The 25545-nt window shown below is 35.7% G+C and overlaps 1 protein-coding gene across 1 annotated transcript; it reads left to right on the top strand.

Moving 5' to 3' along the window:
* Positions 1-4296: 4296 nt before the first annotated feature.
* Positions 4297-25499, top strand: LOC126882971 (uncharacterized). Its single transcript, XM_050648100.1, has 2 exons — positions 4297-5813; positions 18435-25499. The coding sequence occupies exons 1-2, from the start codon at positions 5555-5557 to the stop codon at positions 20108-20110; spliced, it is 1935 nt and encodes a 644-aa protein (XP_050504057.1). The 5' UTR covers positions 4297-5554; the 3' UTR covers positions 20111-25499.
* Positions 25500-25545: the final 46 nt, after the last annotated feature.

Here is a 25545-nt window from a genome sequence, read left to right as displayed (position 1 = left end):
ATGAAGCGCGAAAAATGGGTCCTATCGTATGTTACGATGTTGCTGCGCGATATTTTACAGCTCAGTCTGGCCATCTACTACACTCACCGTGGGACCCATTTTCGCGCTTTATTTTACTGCCCTTAAAGCGCCGTAAATTGTCGCTTGTCTGGCCGTTGCCTAGATATTTATACGTCTGAACTGTCTGATGACTCGTCATCATTCTCTTTGCCTTATCCCTATGCGGGGTCGGCTTCCCTAATTGCATTTCCCCACACAATTCTATCTTGGGTCATATCAATGTTAATCCTCTTAACCAACATGTCCTGCCTTATCGTCTCCCCCCAAATCTTCTTTGGTCTTCCTCTCCTACTCCTTCCAGGAATCTGCACTTCAGATATTCTTCGTATTGGGTGATTAACGTCTCGACGTTGAACATGACCAAACCATCTTAACCTATGCTCTCTCATTTTGGCATCAATTGGTGCCACACCTAGACTTCCCCTAATATACTCATTTCTAATTTTATCCTTCTTTGTCACTCCACTCATCCATCTAAGCATTCTCATTTCCGCCACATGCATTCGTTGTTCCTCTTTCTTTTTCACTGCCTAACATTCAGTTACGTGCATCATAGCCGGTCTTATGGCTGTTTTATAGAATTTTCCCTTCAGCTTCATTGGAATTTTTCTGTCACACAACACACCACTCGCTTCTTTCCACTTCATCCACCCAGCCCTAATTCTACTGCATGCATCTCCATCTATTTCTCCATTACTCTGTAATACCGATCCTAGGTACTTAAAACTATTGCTTTTCACAATCATTTCACCATCCAAAGATACCATTTTATTTGTAGTAACTCCATCTTTAAATGAACATTCCAAATACTCTGTTTTTGTCCTACTAAGTTTTAAACCTTTTTCCTCCAGAGCTTGTCTCCCCTGTTCCAGTTTTTGTTCTAAGTCTCTTTCACTATTTCCTATTAACACTACATCATCAGCATACATTAGGTACCATGGAATACTACCCTGTAGTTTCTCTGTTATCTGGTCCAAAACTAATGAGAATAAATAAGGACTAAGCACCGAGCCTTGGTGCAATCCTACTTTCACCTGAAATTTATCAGTCTCTCCCACACCTGTTCTAACACTAGTCGTTACTCCCTCATACATATCTCTCACAATCTTTACATATTCGCCAGGGACTCCTTTCTTATTGAGTGCCCACCACAGAATCTCTCGAGGAACTCTATCATATGCTTTCTCAAGATCAATGAATACCATATGAGCGTTGGTCTCTTTATTCCTGTATTTTTCCATCAGTTGCCTTACAATGAAAATTGCATCTGTTGTTGATCTGCCCTGCATAAAGCCAAATTAATTATCGGATATTTCGGTTTCTTCACGTATCCGTCTATCAATTACTCTCTCCCATATTTTCATGGTGTGGCTAAGTAGTTTTATAGCCATGTAGTTTGTGCATTGTTGTATGTCTCCCTTGTTTTTGTAGACAGGTACTAATATACTGCTTCTCCATTCGTCTGGCATTTGTCCAACTTCCATAATTCTATTAAATAGACCTGCTAGCCAACTTATTCCTGTCTCTCCTAATGCTCTCTATACTTCCCCAGGAATATCATCTGGTCCGACTGCTTTTCCTTTCTTTATTTTTTGAAGCGCTTGAGCCACTTCCTCGTTTGTTATTCTGGTAACCATTGCTGTTACTGTCTCCGTTAACTCCACAGGCTGTCTGTCAAATTCTTCATTTAATAAACTGTCAGAATACTTTCTCCATCTCTGTTTGACATCCTTTTCGTGAATTAGTATTTTATTATTTTCATCTCGGATACATCTAATCTGATTAAAGTCTCTTGCTTTCTTTGCTCTCTGTTTGGCTATTTTATATATCTTTGCTTCGCCTTCCCTGATATCTGATGACTATATTACAATATAGGTTTACCGTTTACCAATAGAACTAAAATAAAAGTAAATTAAATTCAAAACAAATCAAATTAACAATTAAATTCAATAAGGTAGCTTGAAATAAAAAAAGAAGAAAACAATATTTTCAATGATCTAGGAAAAACAAACCATGACATCTGTAGCTCATCCATATCTCAGAGAAATAAAACTTTTTCAGGACTCTGATACGGCTAAGTATTAGGTAAGTTTTTAAGAAGTAGAACAAAAATCTATGTTTTTCCTGTAGTGAATTAAAAAGCCAAGTTAAATTGTATTAGGGAAGAGTTTTATAAATGCTGGAGTGGTAACGTGACAGAGGTTCCATGAATGGCATCGGTGTTCTGTTAGCTCGAGGAGATGTCAAAGAGATTTTCTAGGAAGGTTGGGTAGTCAATTCGATAAAAGGTAACACAAGTTGCACTGGCTTTGCTCTGATCTATCCATTTTGTAATTGTGGATTTCTGTTCATTGGCGAATATTACGCAACCATGACATCATTTTACGTCCTAGAACTCTTTCCCTCTATCTTTTCTTCGAGTATGAGTTGCTTAAAAGTGAATCGTTCTCTTCGTAATATGTAGGCACCCCAAGTATGCAGTATCTTGCTTTTTACGTAATCAAAAAGTTCCCTATTCTGGAAGCCCGCTGTTCTTAATACTTCCTCATTTCTAACTTTGTACTTCCATGATGTTCTAAGCATTCGAAACAGCCACTAGTCCGTTCTTTAACGGTAAAATATTGCAAAACCTCTAAATTTTAAAGAACCGCTTGGATTGACATTAAATTTGGCCTATACATAGCTAACAAGTCAAAGAAAAAAAAGTGATATTGTGCTGATATGTGCTTTTGCCCTGGGGTGGTTTTCACCCCCCTTTTGGGGGTGAAAAAATATTCGTCCAAAGAAAGTCAGGAAATGGATAAACTGGCTTATTTTAAGTAACTTTTGTTCTATAGAGTTTTTTCTCTAAGTAAATACTTTTCGAGTTATTTGGCAGTGAATATGTTCATTTTTTCAACAAAATAACCACGCTTTTAGACGGTTTTTAGCAAATAACTCAAATAGTAAGAATTTTGTCGAAAAAACATTCATAGCAAAAATATAGCCTGTAAAAATTTTTAAAAAATGGTGTATATATCACGTCTCTACACCTAGTAGAAGCAGAGTTATAGCTAATGAAAAATAGGTTCATATTCGTCAAATTCCAAATGGAATACTTTAACGTGAAATAACCAAAAATGAAGCATATTTCGGGGAAAACTCATTACAACTTATTTAAAGTATCTAAAAAAAGATTCATTTTTGTTTTATAAAAAAAAATTTCTAGCATCAAAATTAAACAAGTTACGCTCAAAATAAAGTTAGTCCCTTTTGGTTTTGGTAAAGAAATCGAGAAAATCACCCCTAATTAGTATCTTAAATGAACTTAATCGTTACGACTTCACAAGTTCTTATTATTGAATAATAAAAGTCCTTATTATTGAAAAGGCTGTGGTTAAAAGGGGTTGAACGAGTCACTGATCACGAATGTATGCAAATTTAGAAACACCAAATCTTAATCAATTTTTGTCTAACAGAAAAACAAAAAAATACATGATATTCAAAAAAGCAAATCTGACTTTTTTTGTTTTTCGAGATTTTTGGTATCTCTAACAATTTTTAAGTTATTTTGAAAAAAAGCATATTTTTCAAAATTTAAATTTTTAAAAATTTTACTTTGAAACCAATTTTTTTCAAAAATAAGCACTTTCAATCGATGAAACTTACAGATCATATAAACACAACATAAGTAAAATAATTTGTGGAGCGGTAACGATTAATTTCATTTAAGTTGCTAATTAGGGGGTGGTCTTCCCGATTTTTTTTTTTTGCAAAAACAAAAGGGACCAACTTTATTTTGAGCGTAACTTGCTTAAATTTAATGCTCGAAATTTTTTATAAAATCAGAAATAAAGCTTTTTTAAACACTTTAAAAAAGTTATAATGGGTTTTCCCCAAAAAGTGCTTAATTTTTTGGATATTTCACGTCGAAATATTCTATTTGAAATTTGGTGAATATGAATCTATTTTTCATTGGCTATAACTCTGGTTGTACGAGATCCAGAGACCTAACGCGTACACCATTTTTTTTACTTTTTTATAGGTTATATTTTTGCTAAGAACGTTTTTTTCGACAAAATACTTACTTTTTGAGTTATTTGCAAAAAACCGTCTAAAAATGTGGTTATTTTGTTGAAAAATGAACATATTCACTCGCAAATAATTTGAAAAGTGTTGACTTGGCGAAAAAGCTCTATAGAACAAAAGTTACTTAAAATTAGTCAGTTTATCCATTTCCGGACTTATTTTCGACATATATTTTTTCACCCCCAAGAGGGGGTGAAAGTCACCCCCAGGTCAAAAGCACACATCGGCACAATATCACTTTTTTTCTTTGACATGTAAGCTATACTTATGCCAAATTTCATGTCAATCCAAGCGCTTCTTTAAAATTTAGAGCAAAAACCGTGAAAGAATGGACTACACCAGATTTCAAAAACTTCCAAGTTTGTAAAGGGATCTGGCCATTAAAGTCCTTGCTTCCATTTCGTTCAAGAGAAAAGGACAAACACTTCTTGTATCTTCTATCTCAAGTTGAAATTCAACTTGCGATCAGTCAGAAATCTACGAAGCTACAAAAAATCATTTCTGGTTTGTTTTACTCTGCACTTTATTTCAGTTTCAGGCTCCCAACTCTCATTAGCTCTTTCAGGGGCGACGGTACCCACAGTGTACCACAAAAAATTTTACCACTTCAGGTAAAATTTTCTGTAGCATTTCTGCCCCTGAAAGAGTTAGCAGACAATCCAAGTATTTAAACTGCTTGACTTGTTCCATTTCTTCTCCAGCTACACATATCTTTATATTTGGACAATTATTTCTACCTGTAATCATTGTTTTTTTCTTCTTGATATTTATTTTCAAACTCAAAGCTTCACTTGCAAGAATTAGATCATTTAAAAGGCATTGAAGATCTTCGTGTCATCTGCCAACTATCGCTATGTCATCAGCATGCTTAATGTTGTTAATAAATATACCTAAGTACCGTTTACTTTAATACCGTTATTAGAGTCTGCTACTGCTTCTTCTGCCAAGAGTTTTTCAACGTATACGTTAAACAACATTGGAGAAAGTATACAACCTTGCCTTACTTCCTTTTTTTGAGAAATATTCTGTTTCGTTAAAATTTTGAAGACATACTGTTGCTACCTGGTTACAATAAAGATTGGCGCTAACTCTTATATCCTTGGCATCCAATTCCAATTCTTCTAGATATTTTATCATTAGTTCGTATTTTATGTTATCGAATACTTTCTCACAATCGATGAAACGGAGAAGACATCCTTTATTTGATCTAAACAATTTTTCATTACTGTTTGTATACTAAAGATCGCCATAGTATTTTATTCTGTTGTATATAATCCTAGTAAATAACTTGAAGACCAGGGAGGCCAGACTCAAAAGATGATACTTCTGAAGGTCTGTGTTGAGACCTTAAGAATTATGGTTCCTTTATTTCATCCAACTTAAATTTTTTATTCCCGGACGGCCTGAAAAGTTTATATTAATTAAAATGTTTGTTTTGGAAGAGAATTTTCAGATGACAGATGATGAGAATGGAGGATCGAGAAGTACGGTCGTTGTGTATGCTCGAGGAGACGTTAATCTTTGGATACAGGCGCATGCCACTAGTACGAATACAATAATAATTACATCCATTGATCCAGATCTGAATGAGTGTATCGCAAATCATATCCAAGAAAGGGATGTTAAAGTAGAATGCAATAACCATACGTATACTGAAACATATAGGTATATGAATGCATCATCCGGTAAGTAAATTTTAATTTTTCACTTTTGTCGCTGTATGATATGTATGTAGTATACTTTTTTAAGTTATCTTTCATCTTATACACATTTTTGTTCCTTTTTTTCGAACTATGTCACTGCTTCTTTCACTTTAAATGTTGAATACTTATGTTACCTATGTGAATCCATTTCAATTTAGGCAAAGAGAAATACGTAAAACCGACTTATTAACAATCAATATATTCTACCACGGACGACCGGTTTCGCATATTATAATTCACTGCATATCCTCAGGTCTCCGGTAAGGAAAATTCTTCTTCTTCTTCTTTTACTTCTCAGAGATCTTTCGATCTGTTTAATTCTGAAGCTGCCTCTGGTTAATTTCCTGGGAGGTAGATTGCTAACTATCCCCCATCTTTTAGATGGTCTTCCGGGGAGTCTTGAACCGGGCGGGTTGTTTTCTAGGGCAATTTTTGGGAGTCTATTCTCATCCATTCGTCTTACATGGTTGTACCACATCCTCTTGCGCTGCCTTCCCTATCTTACAATTGATACATTGTAATATATCAATTATATTATCTTACGATATATATTAATATTTGCATTGCAATCTAATGTCTGTATTTATTACTCTGTCTCTTCTTGTTTTCCCCACTATTGTTCTTAGGGTTTTCATTTCGGCAACTCTTAGCATCTGTTCCGTGTTATTGGTGTCTTCGCGCACTTCTATGCCATATGTCATGATCGGTCGTATGCAAGTCTTGTAGATTCTAATTTTACTATCTGTGCGCATATACGGATTTGACCAGATTATCTCCCGCAGATATCCTGACAATGCAGATGCTTTGTTGATCTGACTCCTCAGGTCCTTTACTGGGTCGTGAGTACTTGATATATCTATGCCCAGATATCTGAATTGCATCACCTATTCTATGGGGTTGTTCTCAACCACTAACTTACATCTGAGCGGATCTTTTGCTAGTCATACATTTAGTTTTGTTGGTAGAAATGTTCATATTTAGTTGGCGGCTTACTTGAAAGAACTGAAAGAGCTGTCTCTGAAGATCATATTCTGGTTCAGCAATAATTGATAAATAATCTGCGTAACACACCATACCAATTCTTTTGTTGCCCATTCTATATCCGAGATAAATAATAATAATAATAATAATAATAATATCGTATGGCTTTTTTGCCGGGGAGATCCTTTCGGACAGGTTCCGGCGCCATTTACATCTTTAACCCTGTTTCAAGTAACTAGTGTCGACGTACACACTAGCTCAGGGGGACCGACGGCTTAACGTACTTTCCGACGCACAGTGAACAGCTCGTATCATTTTTAGAAATGGAAGTGGATTGTCTGTGCCGGGACTCGAACCCGGGCGTTCTGGCTTATGAGACCAGTTGTCATGCCGCTGCGCTACGGCTATTCACATATCCGAGATTAAGATATGTTACTTCGTTTATAATTTTGCCCATGAGTAAGTTAAACAAGAAGGGGCTTAAACTGTCTCCTTGTCTAATTCCTCCCGGTGTGTTGGAATATTTTCAGTGAACTGGTCTTCTGCTCTAACTTTGGTTATGTTGCTGTTATTTACGTTATGGGCAATCTTTGTTATGCTGGTCGGTGTTTTATTTTCTATTAATATATTTAGAATGTCTCCCAGGCGAACTCTGTCAAACGCCTTCGTCAGATCAATGAAGCAAATATATGCTGGCATGCTGAACTCTATAGCTTTTTCTTTTATTCGTTTTATTATAAATACTACGTCTGTTATAGATCGCCCTTTTATAAAACCTTATTGTTCTTCAGCATTAGTGATTTGTCTTTAAAGTTTGTCCTTAAGAATACTCGTGAAAAGCTTCTTCGTTATATTTAAGAGGGATATTCCTCTGTAGTTTTGTGGGCAAGTTTTTTGTCCTTTTTTAAATATGGGGATTGTGATGCTCTTATGCCATTCCTCTGGTAAGGCAAATTAAATGCTGAAATTACAATAACCAGGATTAGGGTGCTGCCTGGTAGAGAATATAATATATTATAACAATTATGTCAATCCTATATGTGTACAGTTTTAATGGTGTAGGTACAATTTTAAATTAAATGAGTTCTAGCATGCCGATACAAGGAATATTCTTAAATGTACGTGGGCGGTCCGATAAGTACCTACTTAGCCTCTCCTCATGATGGCGCCACTGTCGCAAGAGAAATCTACCATCGTGTAATACATTCTTGTAAACGGCCCAAGTATTGGATTAAATATAAGTAGATAAGATTAAATACTGGGTTTGTCGGATTCGATGATAAACCTAGTATTTAATCTTCTGACGTCTTTTTGTTTTATCTTACTTACTTTTTTTTTAACATCCAATTTATTTACAATCTGTAATATGATTACAATAAGTAAATTGTTTAACAATTAAAAGAGACTTGCAGGAGACTGTCCAGTGACAATAACCTATAAAATCATAATGTTTGTACTGAACAAAATTATTTGTGACTAATAAATAAAACCCTATAAATAAAACTCTATAATAAATAAAATATTTTTGAAAATTTAAAATTTAAAATCTTGTTCGTAGATCGCTTGGTGTGTGGCGCTTTAGCCTTCTGTTTGCCTGGGGTCTCATTAGGTTCTTCGCTAGCCTATTGGGGTGGTTTTGTAGTCGGATGTCGTATTTTTGGGCGTAACTGGCAATTTCTTCTTTGACAGTCTTCATTTGGAGATCACGATTGATGTGTTCATTGGGCATGTACCACGGTGCATTTGTGATAATGCGCAAGGTTTTCGATTGGAATCTCTCCAGGATGTCGATATTGGATCTCGACGCAGATCCCCACAGTTGGATACCATAGCTCCATATTGGCTTAATCACTGCCTTGTATACTAAAATTTTATTGTACAAACTCAGTTGTGACCTTTTTCCTATCAGCCAGTACATTTTATTGAGTTTCAGACCCAACTGTTTTCTTTTCGTGAATATGTGTTTCTTCCACGTTAATCTGCGGTCCAAGTGCATACCTAGGTATTTTACGTCATCCTTTTGTTGTAGTACTTGATTATTTATTGAGACGGTTGGGCACGTATCTTTTCGATTAGTGAACGTTATATGTACTGACTTGCTTTCGTTTACTTTAATTCGCCATGTTTGTAACCAGATATTTATACTGTCGAGATTTGTCTGGAGCAGTTGCGAGGCGATGTACGGGTTTGAGTGAGCTGCAATGATTGCTGTGTCATCTGCATATGTGGCTGTGATGATGTTTTGGCTTGTAGGAAGATCTGCTGTGTAGAGTAGGTAGAGAACTGGTCCAAGGACACTACCCTGAGGTACTCCAGCGTTGATTGGATATAAGTTAGTGCACTGATCTTTAACTTTTACAAGGAAATGGCGGTCGGAGAGATAGGACTTGAGGATTAGAAAGTAGTTGAGAGGAAGGACTTTTCTTATTTTGTATAGCAAGCCAGTGTGCCAGACTTTATCAAAAGCCTGCGAGACATCCAAAAAGGCTGCAAAGCAGTATTGCTTCTCTTCTAAGGCTTTGTTTATGGAATTGCAGACTCGATGAATTTGCTCGGTGGTAGCATGTTGTTGTCTAAATCCAAACTGGTGGTTGGGTATTAGCTGCTTTTCCACGAGGATTGGCTGTAATCTGTCTAGTAAGAGTTTTTCAAAAACCTTTGACATCACTGAAAGTAGACTGATAGGTCTATAGGACTTAACTTCTTCTACAGGCTTGCCTGGTTTGGGTATTAAGATGATTTGTGCCACTTTCCACAAAAGGGGATAGTAACCAGTTCTTAAGATTGCGTTAAAAATCTGTGTCAAATATTGCACGCCTTTCTTGGGAAGTTCTTTTAAAATTCTTGCAGTGATTAAGTCGAACCCTGGGGACTTTTTCGGATTCATATCTGTTTGGATTTTGTTGAAAACTTGTTTGGCTGTGAATTTCTCCAACGGTGCTTCTAGTTGGTATGGATATTCTAAATACAATTGAATATTATCTTCTGCATCAGAGTTGTTGTTTTGGGCATGTGGTTGGAACACTTCCTCCAGGTATTTGGCAAAGACTGTAGCTTTTTCGTTGTTACTTTTAGCCCATCGTCTGTTACTGGCCCGGATAGGCGGATTAGAGAGTTGTGGTCTGTTAATCTTTCGTGTTGCCTTCCATAGCGAGTATTCGGAGGTTTCCGTGGCAGATAGATTTTGTAGATATCGTTTTATGTCGTTGTTTTTATTGTTGTTTAACAAAGTTTTTAGTCGCGCTGTAGCTTGGTTTAATCTATTTTTATCCTGGGGTGCACGGGTTCTTTGCCGTACTTTCCTTAGTCTTCTTTTTTCTGCGATTTTTTCTTTTATTTCGTTGGGTAAATCTTTGTGTATGATTGTTCTTGGTTGTTTAGGTGTTGACTGCCAGCCAGCTTCCTGAATTATCCTATTTAATTGATTTACTGCTTCGTCAATTTCGCCATCCGATTTTAGTGGGATGTTTAGATCCAGTCTCTCATCAAGGATAGCCCGGAATTTAATCCAATTGGTATATTTACTACTTAAATATGGTGGAGGTTGTGTTTCGAGGATATTCGTGGATATCATGACCAAGACAGGAGAGTGGTCGGATGAAAGATCGAAACAAGATTGTGCTGTCTGGGATTCAAGTGGTATTCCTTTAATCACACAGAAATCAACCAAATCTGGAATTTTGTTTGTGTCTGTGGGCCAGTATGTGGGTTCGCCAGTAGATATGTATTTAAGGTTGTTGGTTTCCATTGCCATGTATAATTGCCTACCTTTCGGGGTTATTAGCCTGGATCCCCAGTGAGTGTGTTTTGCGTTATAATCGCCGCCTGCTAGAAACCTGTTTCCAAGTGTGTTGAAGAATTCTTGGTATTGATTTTTGGCTATAGTATGTCGTGGTGGACTATATATTGCAGTTACTGTTAAAGGACCGTTCCAGTCTTCTATGCTAATACTTGTTGCTTGTATATAGTCTCTTTTAAACTTATTTAACTCGTGGTGTTTTATAGATGACTTAATTATGATTGCCGTTCCTCCATGTGCAGTGCCATCTGGATGTTTGGTGTTATATATTGCATAGTTGGGAATTCTCAGATAGCTTCTATTTGTAAAGTGTGTTTCAAATATTAACATTATGTCGATGTTGTGTATTAGTATAAAAGCTTTAACCTCTTGAGCATGATTTGTTAGCCCGTTGGCATTCCAAATAGCTATTTTTAAAAATTTGATCATTTTGTTAATTTAGTGACGACGGTGGTGAGAATGTTTAACAGTGTACCCATTTGTTCCATCAGGACTTTTAACATATTCTTTAGTTCAGCCATGTCATTTGAGGCGGGAGTATTGGTAGTAATTACTTCTGTTTGGTTTGTATTACTATTCGTAATTTGTTGTGAGTTATTAACGATTTGGGCGTAGGTAACTCCTGCTTGGACATGTTGTGCATGATTAATTGGCATGCTAGGCCTGGGTCTAATCGTTGGGAATTTTTTCGTTTGTAGCTCCTTGTATACCCTGCAACCTTTGTAGTTTGCTGGGTGGTCTCCCTCGCAGAGTACACACTTGACGTTGGCACTTCTTTCTTTATTAGTGCATTGCTCTGTTGCATGATCCCCTGTGCACTTTACACATCGTGGTCTAAGGTAGCAGTATGATTTGGTATGTCCGTATCGTTGACATCTAGAACATTGTGGTATCTCTCTTTTCTGGTACGGTGGTTCAATTTTAATCTTATGGTTTAATAGGAACTCAATGTCATATATATTTCTATTATTATCAGAAGGTTCCAGGTCGACGAAAAATAGTGATAGCTGATCTTTAGTTTTAGGGTGTTTGATGTTCCAAATGTTTCTAACAGTGTGGCCTTTCTCTTCTATTTCCTTTTTCATAAGATTTTTGTCCATCGAATAATGCATGTTCTTAAGAACAACCCTGAAACTGCGCTCGTTTTTTATTTGATAAGTATGAAACTCTGTCTTTTTTTTCCGATAGGGCTTTTGTTATTGTACTATAGTAGTCAGCAGATTTTGGCTGAAGTTTAACTTGATCGGAGCTAAGAACTTTTAATTCGTAATTATTTTCAGCAATTTGGTTTAGTAATTCGATAAGTGGGGGTATGTGTTTAACCCCCTTAATAAATATTGGAGGCGGTTTGGTTATTTTCTCTTTTTCACTTGTGCTTTCATTGTCATTTATTTCATCATCTTTTGACTCGCTATTTAGTGCCTCGAATCTGTTAGAAGTGGTAGTCGGCGAGTTCAGCCAGTAATCGTTTATTTTTGTTTGCTTTACAATTCTTTTGTCTGGACTAGTTCGATGTCTTTTGTTGGAGTTTTCGACTGTTTTCCATTCGGTTCGATTTAATGAGGTGGAAGGTGGGTTAGTATATTGGGGTTGCTTTAAGGGTTGAGAGTAAGATGTGTTTAATGGTTGAGAAATTTGCATATTACCTTGTAATTGTTGATCAGTGCACATTTGGTATTTTGGAGCGTACGCCACTGGCTGCTGACTAGTACCCATTGCGTCGCATTGCATAGGTTCGTTAGATTGCAGAATATTCTGATTTATCGCCGTCGAAGCGGAATCCATTTTCGCTTTTTGGGTCCCATTAACAATCGTTTAATTTGTTTCACCACAAAAACTGGATTTTTATTTTTGTATTTATATTTAACTATAGATAAGCAGACTGGTAATATCGACTGTCTCGTTCGAAATTCAAACAAAGACTTCTCGTTCGAAATTCAAACAAAGACTCGAGGAGACGTTAATCTTTGGATACAGGCGCATGCCACTAGTACGAATACAATAATAATTACATCCATTGATCCAGATCTGAATGAGTGTATCGAAAACCGACTTATTAACAATCAATATATTCTACCACGGACGACCGGTTTCGCATATTATAATTCACTACATATCCTCAGGTCTCCGGTAAGGAAAATTCTTCTTCTTCTTCTTTTACTTCTCAGAGATCTTTCGATCTGTTTAATTCTGAAGCTGCCTCTGGTTAATTTCCTGGGAGCTAGATTGCTAACTATCTCCCATCTTTTAGATGGTCTTCCGGGGAGTCTTGAACCGGGCGGGTTGTTTTCTAGGGCAATTTTTGGGAGTCTATTCTCATCCATTCGTCTTACATGGTTGTACCACATCCTCTTGCGCTGCCTTCCCTATCTTACAATTGATATATTGTAATATATCAATTATATTATCTTACGATATATATTAATATTTGCATTGCAATCTAATGTCTGTATTTATTACTCTGTCTCTTCTTGTTTTCCCCACTATTGTTCTTAGGGTTTTCATTTCGGCAACTCTTAGCATCTGTTCCGTTTTATTGGTGTCTTCGCGCACTTCTATGCCATATGTCATGATCGGTCGTATGCAAGTCTTGTAGATTCTAATTTTACTATCTGTGCGCATATACGGATTTGACCAGATTATCTCCCGCAGATATCCTGACAATGCAGATTGATGCTTTGTTGATCTGACTCCTCAGGTCCTTTACTGGGTCGTGAGTGCTTGATATATCTATGCCCAGATATCTGAATTGCATCACCTATTCTATGGGGTTGTTCCCAACCACTAACTTACATCTGAGCGGATCTTTTGCTAGTCATACATTTAGTTTTGTTGGTAGAAATGTTCATATTTAGTTGGCGGCTGACTTGAAAGAACTGAAAGAGCTGTCTCTGAAGATCATATTCTGGTTCAGCAATAATTGATACATCATCTGCGTAACACACCATACCAATTCTTTTGTTGCCCATTCTATATCCGAGATAAATAATAATAATAATAATAATAATAATAATATCGTATGGCTTTTTTGCCGGGGAGATCCTTTCGGACAGGTTCCGGCGCCATTTACATCTTTAACCCTGTTTCAAGTAACTAGTGTCGACGTACACACTAGCTCAGGGGGACCGACGGCTTAACGTACTTTCCGACGCACAGTGAACAGCTCGTATCATTTTTAGAAATGAAAGTGGATTGTCTGTGCCGGGACTCGAACCCGGGCGCTCTGGCTTATGAGACCAGTTGTCATGCCGCTGCGCTACGGCTGTTCACATATCCGAGATTAAGATATGTTACTTCGTTTATAATTTTGCCCATGAGTAAGTTAAACAAGAAGGGGCTTAAACTGTCTCCTTGTCTAATTCCTCCCGGTGTGTTGGAATATTTTCAGTGAACTGGTCTTCTGCTCTAACTTTGGTTATGTTGCTGTTATTTACGTTATGGGCAATCTTTGTTATGCTGGTCGGTGTTTTATTTTCTATTAATATATTTAGAATGTCTCCCAGGCGAACTCTGTCAAACGCCTTCGTCAGATCAATGAAGCAAATATATGCTGGCATGCTGAACTCTATAGCTTTTTCTTTTATTCGTTTTATTATAAATACTACGTCTGTTATAGATCGCCCTTTTATAAAACTTTGTTGTTCTTCAGCATTAGTGATTTGTCTTTAAAGTTTGTCCTTAGGAATACCCGTGAAAAGCTTCATCGTTGTAGTTAAGAGGGATATTCCTCTTAGTGTAGGAAACAAAGGTTGAACCTTGAAAAATGGACACAAGTCCGGTTTTATTTTTTTTTTCTGGTATATCAAGGGGTGCTTATTATAAGACTAACTTTTTCTGAAAAAATTTCGCCCCGGAACCTCCCTTTTCACCCCTTTAAAGGGGGTAATTTGTGGTTTTTGCGGAACGTAGCCCTTCCTGTAACTTTTACAAAAAATTTCTTTTACAGAAATATGAAGAGGACTATATTTTCTACGATTTATTTCCAACACCATCTCTCTATCATCTACCGTTTAGCGGGGGTGGCGCCCTAAAGTTGACAAGTTTTTAAAAAAGATGTTTTAAAAAAAATATGTTTTTCCCTAACTATAACGGAAATTAAGAAGAAATCCTGCGGCAATTATTCACAAATAATTGACTGATTTTTTGGTATAGGTTTCACTTAAGGGTAATTGCCCTTTTTTTAATTACAGGGTGTTACATTTTAAAAAACCTCTTTTTATACCTTCTGAACCGTTTATGCTAGAGTAAAAAGACTTTCAGCGATTACCCATGTACTGGTGCTATTTACAAATTTGTATAATGCACCCCCATTTTTTCCCCGAAACCACCCCAAAAAAAAGAAGAATTAATAAATAAATTGATTTTCTTGGAATCCTTCACACACAATGCCCTTTATTAATATGCTTCATATATCATTTTGTGCACGTTATTATTACCCATGCATGGACACCAAAAGCAATTTCCTAGTGCAACCTTTGTAGCAAAAAAAAAATAAATAAAATGGGGGGTTGAAAATTTTTTTTTGTTTTTTGCTTTTTGATCCATATGGGCATATGCTTCATCACTAGTGCTTTTCAAAAATATATATGGTTATTGCAACATCTCTGCGAAAACCACCCCTATCCTTGAAAATATACTGCAGAAACTACCCCTATCCCTTGGCGAGCATGTTTTTACGATTTTCTCATTACCTATGTAATCTTTTTAAACAAAACTTATACAAGGTTAAAGACCACTATTTACTCTATTCATTTTTTCGTATAAGCAACCGTTACGGCACAGTGGCGCCGTAAACCTCATATATGCTTTGACGGGCTCCAGTTTTTGTTTTTTTTTCGTCATCTGTTCGTTTTATTGATAAAGTACTTATGCAAAATAAAACAACACAGTGTAACCTACAAATTATGACTTATGCACATTTTACATTCTTTGCTGCCCAAAGCCACAGTGGTGGCCCAAAATAAATTTTTGCATATTTTCGCCACCTACATGCATTTTATTGCATTAATGCTACCTTAACAGCACAATATTTACCCTTAGGTGGTCGCTACGCAGTGGCGGATCCAGGGAGGAGTGATGGGGGTGATCACCTCCCCCCCTCTCAAACCAAGTGATATTATATTCAAAGATTATAAAAATATTCATTTATTTTTATAGAGATTTAACCAATTGGCACTCCCCTCTTAACGATTCTGGATCCGCCACTGTCGCTAAAGCATAAAAAGTCATTCTTATAAAAATAATATTAATAGAATATAAGTATTTCTATAAAAATAAATGAATATTTTTATAATCTTCAAATATAATATCACTTGGATTGAGAGGGGTGGGGGTGATCGCCCCCATCACCCCTCCCTGGATCCGCCACTGCTTAGCGACCACTTAGGGGTGAATATTGTGCTATTAAGGTAGCATTAACGCAATAAAATGTGTGTAGGTGGCAAAATATGAAAAAATTTATTTTGGACAACCACTGTAGCTTTGGGGAGCAAAGAATGTAAAATGTGCATAGGTCATGATTTGTAGGTTACACTGTGTTGTTTTATTTTACATAAGTACTTTATCAATAAAACAAACAGATGACGAAAAAATAAACAAAAACTGGAGCCCGTCAAAGCATATATGAGGTTTACGGCGCCACTGTGCCGTAACGGTTGCTAAACGAAAAAAATGAATAGGACCTAATTTTTAGAGTAAATAGTGGTCTTTAACCTTGTGTAAGTTTTGTTTAAAAAAAAATGAATAGATAATGAGAAAATCGTAAAAACATGCTGGATAAGGTATAGGGGTAGTTTCTGCAGTATATTTTCAAGGATATGGGTGGTTTGCGCAGGGATGTTGCAATAACCATATATATTTTTGAAAAGCACTATTGATGAAGCATATGCCCATATGGATCAAAAAACAAAAAACAAAAAAAAATTCAACTCCCCATTTTATTTATTGTTTTTGGCTACAGGGGTTGTACTAGGAAATCGCTTTTAGTTTCCATGCATGGGTAATAATAACTTGCACAAAATGATATATGAAGCATATTAATGAAGGGCATTGTGTGTGAAGGATTCCAAGAAAATCACTTTATTTATTAATTCTTCTTGTTTTTTGGGTGGTTCCGGGAAAAAAATGGGGATGCATTATACAAATTTGTAAATAACACCAGTACATGGGTAATCGCTGAAAGTCTTTCTACTCTAGCATAAACGGTTCAGATGGTATAAAAAGGGGTTTTTTAAAATGTAACACCCTGTAATTAAAAAAAGGGCAATTACCCTAAAGTGAAACCTATACCAAAAAATGAATCATCTATTTGTGAATAATTTCCGTAGCATTTCTTTTTAATTTCCGTTACAGTTAGGGAAAAATATATTTTTTTTAAAAACATATTTTTTAAAAACTTGTCAACTTTGGGGCGCCACCCTTGCTAAACGGTGGATGATAGAGAGATGCTGTCGGAAATAAGTCGTAGAAAATATAGTCCTCTTCATATTTCTGTAAAAGAAATTTTTTGTAAAAGGTACAGGAAGGCCTACGTTCTGCAAAAACCATAAATTACCCCCTTTAAAGGGGTGAAAAGGGGGGTTCCGGGGCGAAATTTTTTCAGAAAAAGTTAGTCTTATAATAAGCACCCCTTGATATGCCAGAAAAAAAAATAAAACCGGACTTGTGTCCATTTTGCAAGGTTCAACCTCTGTTTCCTACACTATCTGTAGTTTTGTGGGCATGTTTTTTGTCCTTTTTTAAATATGGGGATTGTGATGCTCTTATGCCATTCCTCTGGTAAGGCAAATTAAATGCTGAAATTACAATAACCAGGATTAGGGTGCTGCGTGGTAGAGAATATAATATATTATAACAATTATGTCAATCCTATATGTGTACAGTTTTAATGGTGTAGGTACAATTTTAAATTAAATGAGTTCTACTTGCATGCCGATACAAGGAATATTCTTAAATGTACGTGGGCGGTCCGATAAGTACCTACTTAGCCTCTCCTCATGATGGCGCCACTGTCGCAAGAGAAATCTACCATCGTGTAATACATTCTTGTAAACGGCCCAAGTATTGGATTAAATATAAGTAGATAAGATTAAATACTGGGTTTGTCGGATTCGATGATAAACCTAGTATTTAATCTTCTGACGTCTTTTTGTTTTATCTTACTTACTTAAGCCGTCCTCTTTTACCTTACGGTGTCGAGGTAAGTGGAGAAATCAGACGGCTCCATGCCTTTCGGTCAGTAGCTAGTCTTTCTGCTTCTCTCCACCCAATATTTCGTTTTGCGCAAGCCTTTCCAATATCTGCGTTCCATGTTCTTGCTGGTCTGCCTCTTCGTCGTTTATTGTCAGATGCCGCTTTCCATACCCTCTTTACAGTTCTACCTTCACTCATTCTCGCTGTATGTCCGAACCACGATAACTGTTTCGTTGCAAGTATGTCTAAGGTCCTTCCAATACCGCACCTTTCACAGATGTCTTCATTTCTTATACGATCACGTCTGGTCACCCCGGATAACGCACGTAAATATAGCATTTCGCATGCTTGAATTTTACTACGGATGTTGTCGTTCACTGTCCACTTTTCACTACCGTAGAGTAGCACCTCGTATACAGTTTGAAATACTTTCATTTTTGTTCTCAGGTTTACTTCTTTCTTCCTAATAAAACTTTTATTTAGTGCATAGTAAAATTTTGTTGCACTCATTACCCTGCTGTTTATTTCTAGTTCTATATTTCGTTGCCCATTCATTGTTGATCCTAGTTACTTGAAGTCCTCTCTCTTTTTGCTTTATCTATAAAAGTATATTTACAATTGTTAAATTTTAGGAAAATGTCCATGTGACTCCAGTGAAATTCGGAAAAATATAACGAGTGCTCCACCCGTACCAACTACTTCGCCAATTTCAAACTTGCCACCAGCAGCTGACACGGATTTAACTACAGCTTCAACGGAAACATCAACGCCAAGTTCTTTTTTGACAACAACAGCTTCAACGAAAACGTCGACGCCAAGTTCTATTTTCACAACTACAGCTTCAACGGAAACATCAACGCCAAATTTAATTTCCACAATTATGCCTATAGAAGAGCGTTCGGGCCATTTGGCGCAAATACTATTCATATATAATTTAATGAAACCTTATATGGGCAAATACATTCAAACAATTTGTACTATAGAAGGCACGGATAAACCTTATTTTTCAGTTCAAACGGCTCTTTACAAACCATTTATACTACAACATATTTTCCAATATTATTTCGATAATTACATATCTCCTGAGCTGCAAATATTTAACCCTATAGATTCAACATTTAGTATCCCAACACCGGTTTTAAATGCATTATACCAAATTTTAAGTCGTTACCCGAACATTTTATGGCAACTTCTTAATTTGTGGAAACCAGGCATGCCAACTCCTCCGATCTTAGATTGGTTGTGGAAGACTTATCTTTTGCATAACTTACGTTGGAATATGTTTAACCCATTTTTACCCTTAGGTCTGTTAAAATGGACTAAGTTTGCTCCCTTTTATTATAATCCTTTACGGAATCTAATTTACAATGTATATCAGAAGTATAATATATACAGCCGTCAAATTTCTTTCCCTAAGTTTCATAACAACATACCACTCGAATGGAATATTTGGAATTCACTGTATCCAGGCCTTTTAAATGACTATATTAAAAATCATGCTTCCAAGATATACGAATTATACAAGTTATCTGATAATTTGACGATAAAGCCCCCGAACTACATAAGAAAATATTTAGTACCAATTGAAATAATGAGATTGTACCAAACAATGCCTCGATATTACACCAATTTGATTAACTTAATTGTCATGAAATATTACAACTTCATCGATTATTTTAAATTTATAGCTTACCAATATGGAAATAGATATTGGCAGCAAAATTGTGTCTATCCAAACAAAGAGATGTGTTCGATGCGGCCCGATATAATGCAATTACCTCAAATTGTGTACGACCCAACCCAAACATACGAAATGTTTATACCTTTGCTACGTAAAGTGGCCAACATTTATCCTTCTTTGTCTATATTAATAAGTCAAATGCAAATGTCTTCTATCGCTTATAATAGCCAGATGAATATACATCTTTATGGGAACATGTTTGGAAAATTTAACCAAAACATGTATCGATATCTGTATCCTATAAATGTCACATATTCGCTTCAATATCCAAATGTCGTAATTTCACAATTATTTGGTCCCTCGACTGGATACAACATATACTCAAATTATTTAGAACAGTTGGTCAATTCTATGTACAGTAGTTATTCAAAAGGTTACGATCAGATATTTAAAGATCTTTTATATGTTCCGCCTCCTGACAAACAAAAAAATAAAATAATTTATACAAATCCAAATTTATTTAATTATTTGTTATCATCAATGTTAAGTTCGTATCATATGTATTACAGTTTTATTAATATGTACATGTATTATCCAAATAATAAACAAATAATAATAAATGTTTGAACCAAAAGGTGTCTTATAAACTTACAACATAAAAACGATGTGATTAGCATCAGTGTTGATACCTTTCATTACCACCACAGCTTATTGCCTAGCCATGCTAGGTCATGTTACACCTAATGATACATTGTTTTGTGTAGGGTCGTGTGTTCAACAATAAACCATTCAAAAGGACCCCGCCACACTCCTTATAGAAAAGTGGCCCCGGTCAAATTTAACGAAAATTCGGCCAAGGATAGTTCTTAGTGCGTAAATTAAAAAAGTTAATATGGGACATGCGTCTGAAAAACTAGCTATTATTCAGAAGCTAAAGTCTTCTAAAGTTATTGGATTCAGATGCTCGGTTTACGTTAAGAGCATGGGCGCAAAATTCGCTTGCAATGCTGTTCAAATGCATTCATTTTTTTTTCGAATCCTGAAAAAACTAATAAATATTTTTTAAAAATTTAAACGTGGATTCAAATATGACATTGAGGACCGAAAGTCCCTCAGAATAAACAAAAGGTTTCTTTTGAATCAGATATTTAAAATTAAAAATTACACTCAATTTTCTCTTTTTTTCACCCCTGTAACTTATTCAAATAAACATTACTGAGGTTTTCAGGGACTTTCGGCCCTCGGTAATAAAGTAATCTTTTATTCTGCGTTTAAATTTTTCAAAAATATTAATTAGTTTTCTCAGGATTCGAAAAAAATAATAAATGCATTTAGAAAGCATTGCAAGCAAATTTTGCGCCTACCCACTTAAGTGTACTAATTCACGGTCAAGTGAACGAAAATATTTATTATTGAAATAAGACTCATTTTTTTCATGCATATGAATTTGTGGTCAACAATAGATTCATCGTATTTTAGTCTAACAGAAAACCTCCAAATATTCCTCAGAAAAGTGAAGAAGTGTGATAGAAAATGTGCTGCTAGAGTAACATAAGAATTATGTTTTCATGAATGCTTCACACTCATCCAATACCAGCATAGCTGCAGTTCCGCCTTATCTTTAGAAAACTACTGAACAGTGGCGGATCTACGGGGAAATAGAGGAATATCCTCCGTAACACGGTCCAGAATTAAAGAAGATTGTTGAAACATAAAAAATACATTAGCTGACAAACCACAGACAGACACACAAATTCAACCATTTAACTCGACAGTTAGGAAAATTAAGGGAACTTATTGCATATAAGTTGTTATCTACGTCTTTTGTGTAGTTTGGGTTTATCTTTTTTATGTCTTTTGGTTGGTGTTTCATTGGAAGTCCCCACCCCAAGGAAAATGTCTAGATCCACCATTGCTAATGAAACGTCTTCAGAAAACTGAGGAACAACCATAACAAGTGCTGCTAGAGCTGCACACGACTTCCCACGTTTTTACGCATTCAGAATATAAACCTGATCTCAGCAACAACACCATCTCACTTTCAAAAAACGCTGAATCATAATTTAAAAAAAATAAGAACCGCGGCTCTAACACAAATATCCTAATTAGACCGGGCGGTATCGTCGCCCCCGCTAGCGAAATTATTCCGATTCGATTTTTTTGCACAAACTTACTCAAAAAGAGGTCCTTATAACATATCCACAGGGTCCCGGGCGGTGCCGTGGTCGAAAAATTGTTTAAACAATTTTTTAAAACAAATTCACAAAAATAATTTTTAATTCGAACAAATTTTTTTTAGATAAATTGGCTTATTCTGAGCAAAAAAGGTCTCTTGTCATTTTTTTCTAAAATTGATTGTTGTCGAGTTACATGCGATTAAAAATTTGAAAAATGCGAAAATGGCCATTTTCAAGGCTTAATAACTCGATTAAACATTATTATTATGAAATTCAAAAAGTCACCAAATCAAGTTTCAAATCCCTTCTTCAAGGTCCTGAAGAGATTTTTGTCATTATTTTATTAGAAAGCTGTTATTTTTAATTATTAACAATTAGCGCTATAGTCCAGGATGCATCGTCGCCCATGTTAGTGAAATTATTCAAATTCCATTTTTTTTTGCAGAAACTTACTCAAAACGAGGTCCTTATAACATATCCACAGGGTGCCGGGCGGTGCCGTGGTCGAAAAATTGTTTAAACAATTTTTTTTAAACAAATTCACAAAAATATTGTTTTTATTGCGGACGATTTTTTTTAGATAATTTGGGTTATTCTGAGCAAAAAAGGTCTCTTGTAATTTTTCTCTAAAATTGATTGTTGTCGAGTTATATGGCCATTTTCGGATTTTTCAAATTATAAATCGCGTATAATTCGACAACAATCAATTTTAGAAAAAATCACAAGAGCTGAAGCAGCAAGAAGTGAAAAAATTATTTTTGTGAATTTGTTTAAAAAAATTGTTTAAACAATTTTTCGACCACGTCACCGTCCGGCACCCTGTGGATATGTTATAAGGACCTCGTTTTGAGTAAGTTTCTGGAAAAAAATGGAATCGGAATAATTTCACTAACGGGGGCGACGATAAATCCTGGACTATAGCGCTAATTGTTAATAATTAAAAATAACAGCTTTCTAATAAAATAATGACACAAATCTCTTCAGCACCTTGAAGAAGGGATTTGAAACTTGATTTGGTGACTTTTTGAATTTCATAATAATAATGTTTAATCGAGTTATTAAGCCTTGAAAATGGCGATTTTCGCATGTTTCAAATTTTTAATCGCATATAACTCGGCAACAATCAATTTTAGAAAAAAATGACAAGAGACCTTTTTTGCTCAGAATAAGCCAATTTATCTAAAAAAAAATTGTTCGAAATGAAAAAATTATTTTTGTGAATTTGTTTAAAAAAAATTGTTTAAACAATTTTTCGACCGCGGCACCGCCCGGCACCCTGTGGATATGTTATAAGGACCTCTTTTTGAGTAAGTTTGTGCAAAAACATCGAATCGGAATAATTTCGCTAGCGGGGGTGACGATACTGCCCGGTCTAAATAGGTCGTTAGTTAATACGGCATATGATGCATCTAACCGAAATCAGCAAAATCTTAACATACAGATAGTCTAAGATTACTCAAACCCGAGTTTTCCATAAACGATTGTATTTCGCTTTTACTGACTACCATGTACCTCTGTACTTGTTTTTTTTTTTCGTATTAAGGTCAAGTCCATGATATCTACTTGATATGCGGGACATTATTTTTGCACACCATTTGTTATTTGCAAAAACTACTTCGTCGGCATATGTAATGTTTGTTACACGCACGCACTCTATTCTGCATCCGTCAAAAAGTGAGATATCTTGTGGCACTTGTTGTGGTTGTTCCTCAGTTGTTTGATGGCGCTTCAGTAGCAGTGGCGGGGAAGATTTGTCTTGGAGGGGGGATGGATAAACCCAAACTATATATATTTGTCAAACTTGTTCCTACCAAGTATTAGTGATGTTGATTAGTTACTTTCGAGTATTCCTTACAAATTGTTACTTTTGTATAAAGTAATCATTTACAGTATTCGTTACTTTGATTACTTTTGTATTTGAGGACCGGTAATCATATCGACAATCGCACTTCTCAGTACATATTTTGTATTAGTAGGATACTTTGATTACTATGATTACTCTTGTATTTGAGTACCGGTAATCATATGAAGAATCGCATTTCTCAGTAGGTATTTCGCATAAGTATAAGATCCGATATAACAACGACCTTCACCGATCTATTTAATGGATAGAAATTAAATGATATGTAATTGTTCTGTCATTGCTGCTCCACAATATCAGTAATCTGTTTGCATCACTTAAGTGCGAAAAACAAACCGTCGAAACTCTAGATGACGTACATTAGCAGTAACCCTGGGCACCCAGGTGCTTCGGAGGTTGGTTCTGATTGCATATTCGTGTTCAGTGACCCCAAATACCCCGAAAAAAAGACAATCTGGCCTTTAATATACTGATTTTAACATGTTTATTCATTTTGCGATGCATTTTATACTCTTTAAAATGTAATAATGCATTTCCACCTATTAATTTTTCTATTGTATACTTTTCTCCAGACGTCATCGTAATCCTAAATACAATGCAAAAAGTTGCAAGTCTCTATGTACCTACTGGTCTAATAAAAACAATGCCATACCTACATGTAAAATTAAAGTTGATGATCATAGTCTAAAAATATTATCATTTCTACATATTTTCCGGTCAATCTAAGCTATTTTTTTTCTAGGCCTGATAAGAATAGTGTGTATTTGCTATTAAAATCTAATGTGTTGCATTGTTATTTTCAAAGGAACTAACATCTGTAAAATTCTGTGAATTATCTACCTCGACAAATCGTATAGACAACTGTTTCTGGGTGCAAGCTTTGTTAAATGATATACCTCCCTCTGTTTCAACTACTTCTCAGCGCCCTGTAATCCTGTTAAACTCTTCATAGCCTCCGCCCTTCATAGATAAACTTTTACTTAACTGTACTGATACCGAACACTCGTGGAATACCGGTCCGACTCCGATATCAACCGATTGTAGATACAATACTCAAAATAGGTACTCGCTCTGATACCATTGGTACGAAGTAATCAGAGTAATCAAAGTAACGATTTACCTCTGTGTATAGTAATCGTTACTTTCGGTATTCGTAAGTAACAAGTACTTTGTAACGAATAGTTACTTTTTCAACATCACTACTAAGTATGACTAACTATAACTAATAATAATTTATATACAATTAGTTCCCTTAATTTTCCTAAATGGCGTGTTTATTGGGTTGAATTTCTGTGTATGTAATTTAAGTTTCATGTTAACTAATGTAGTTTTTATTCTTCAACAATATTTTCGTTAATTCTAGCCGTGTTACGGGAGAATTCCCCTATTCCCCTCGTAGATCCCAGTGTTCAGTAGTTTTCTAAAGATAAGGCGGAACTGCAGCTATGTTGGTATTGGATAAGTATGAAGCATTCATGAAAACATGATATGTCGCTCTAGCAGCACATGTTCTACCGCACTTCTTCAGTTTTGTGAGATTTTTCGAAGATTTTCTGAGGACTAAAATATGATGCATCTATTTTTGACCACGAATTAATATGAAAAATGCAAATATGCATGAAGAAAATGATTCTCTCTTCTTTCAATAGTAGATATTTTCGTTCACTTGATCGTGAATTAGTGCACTTGACATAAACTGAACACCTGTGTCAAATAGCTTCACAGTAATAGTTTTTCAGACCTAGGTCCAGTGGACTTCTTAATCTACGCACTGAGAACTATCATTGACCAAACTTTCGTTAAATTTGACCGGGGCCACTTTTCCATAAGTAGTGTTGCAGGGTCCTTTAAAATTGCCTATGATCAGTCCTCTTTTAACCTAGAAACAAGAAATTGTACGAGTATCAGAAACACATATTTGTAATATATTAAGTACACATAATTTGGTTATCAATAAAGATTAATGTTTTTGAGTTAATATTGTTTTTTTCTTTTAAGTGTCGTTGGTTCATTGTGCCCCACGG

The sequence above is a fragment of the Diabrotica virgifera genome, chromosome 1 (assembly GCF_917563875.1).
Source record: "Diabrotica virgifera virgifera chromosome 1, PGI_DIABVI_V3a".
NCBI classification, from domain to species: Eukaryota; Metazoa; Arthropoda; class Insecta; order Coleoptera; family Chrysomelidae; genus Diabrotica; species Diabrotica virgifera.
Note: the sequence above shows the minus strand (reverse complement) of the source record. Positions and strands in the feature narration are given on the sequence as shown.

Excerpts from the sequence above, each read along its gene's own strand:
- LOC126882971 (XM_050648100.1), top strand. The coding sequence starts at position 5,555 with ATGTTTGTTTTGGAAGAGAATTTTCAGATGACAGATGATGAGAATGGA. Across the intron at positions 5,814-18,434 it reads GTATATGAATGCATCATCCG|GAAAATGTCCATGTGACTCC; the intron begins GTAAGTAAATTT and ends GTTAAATTTTAG.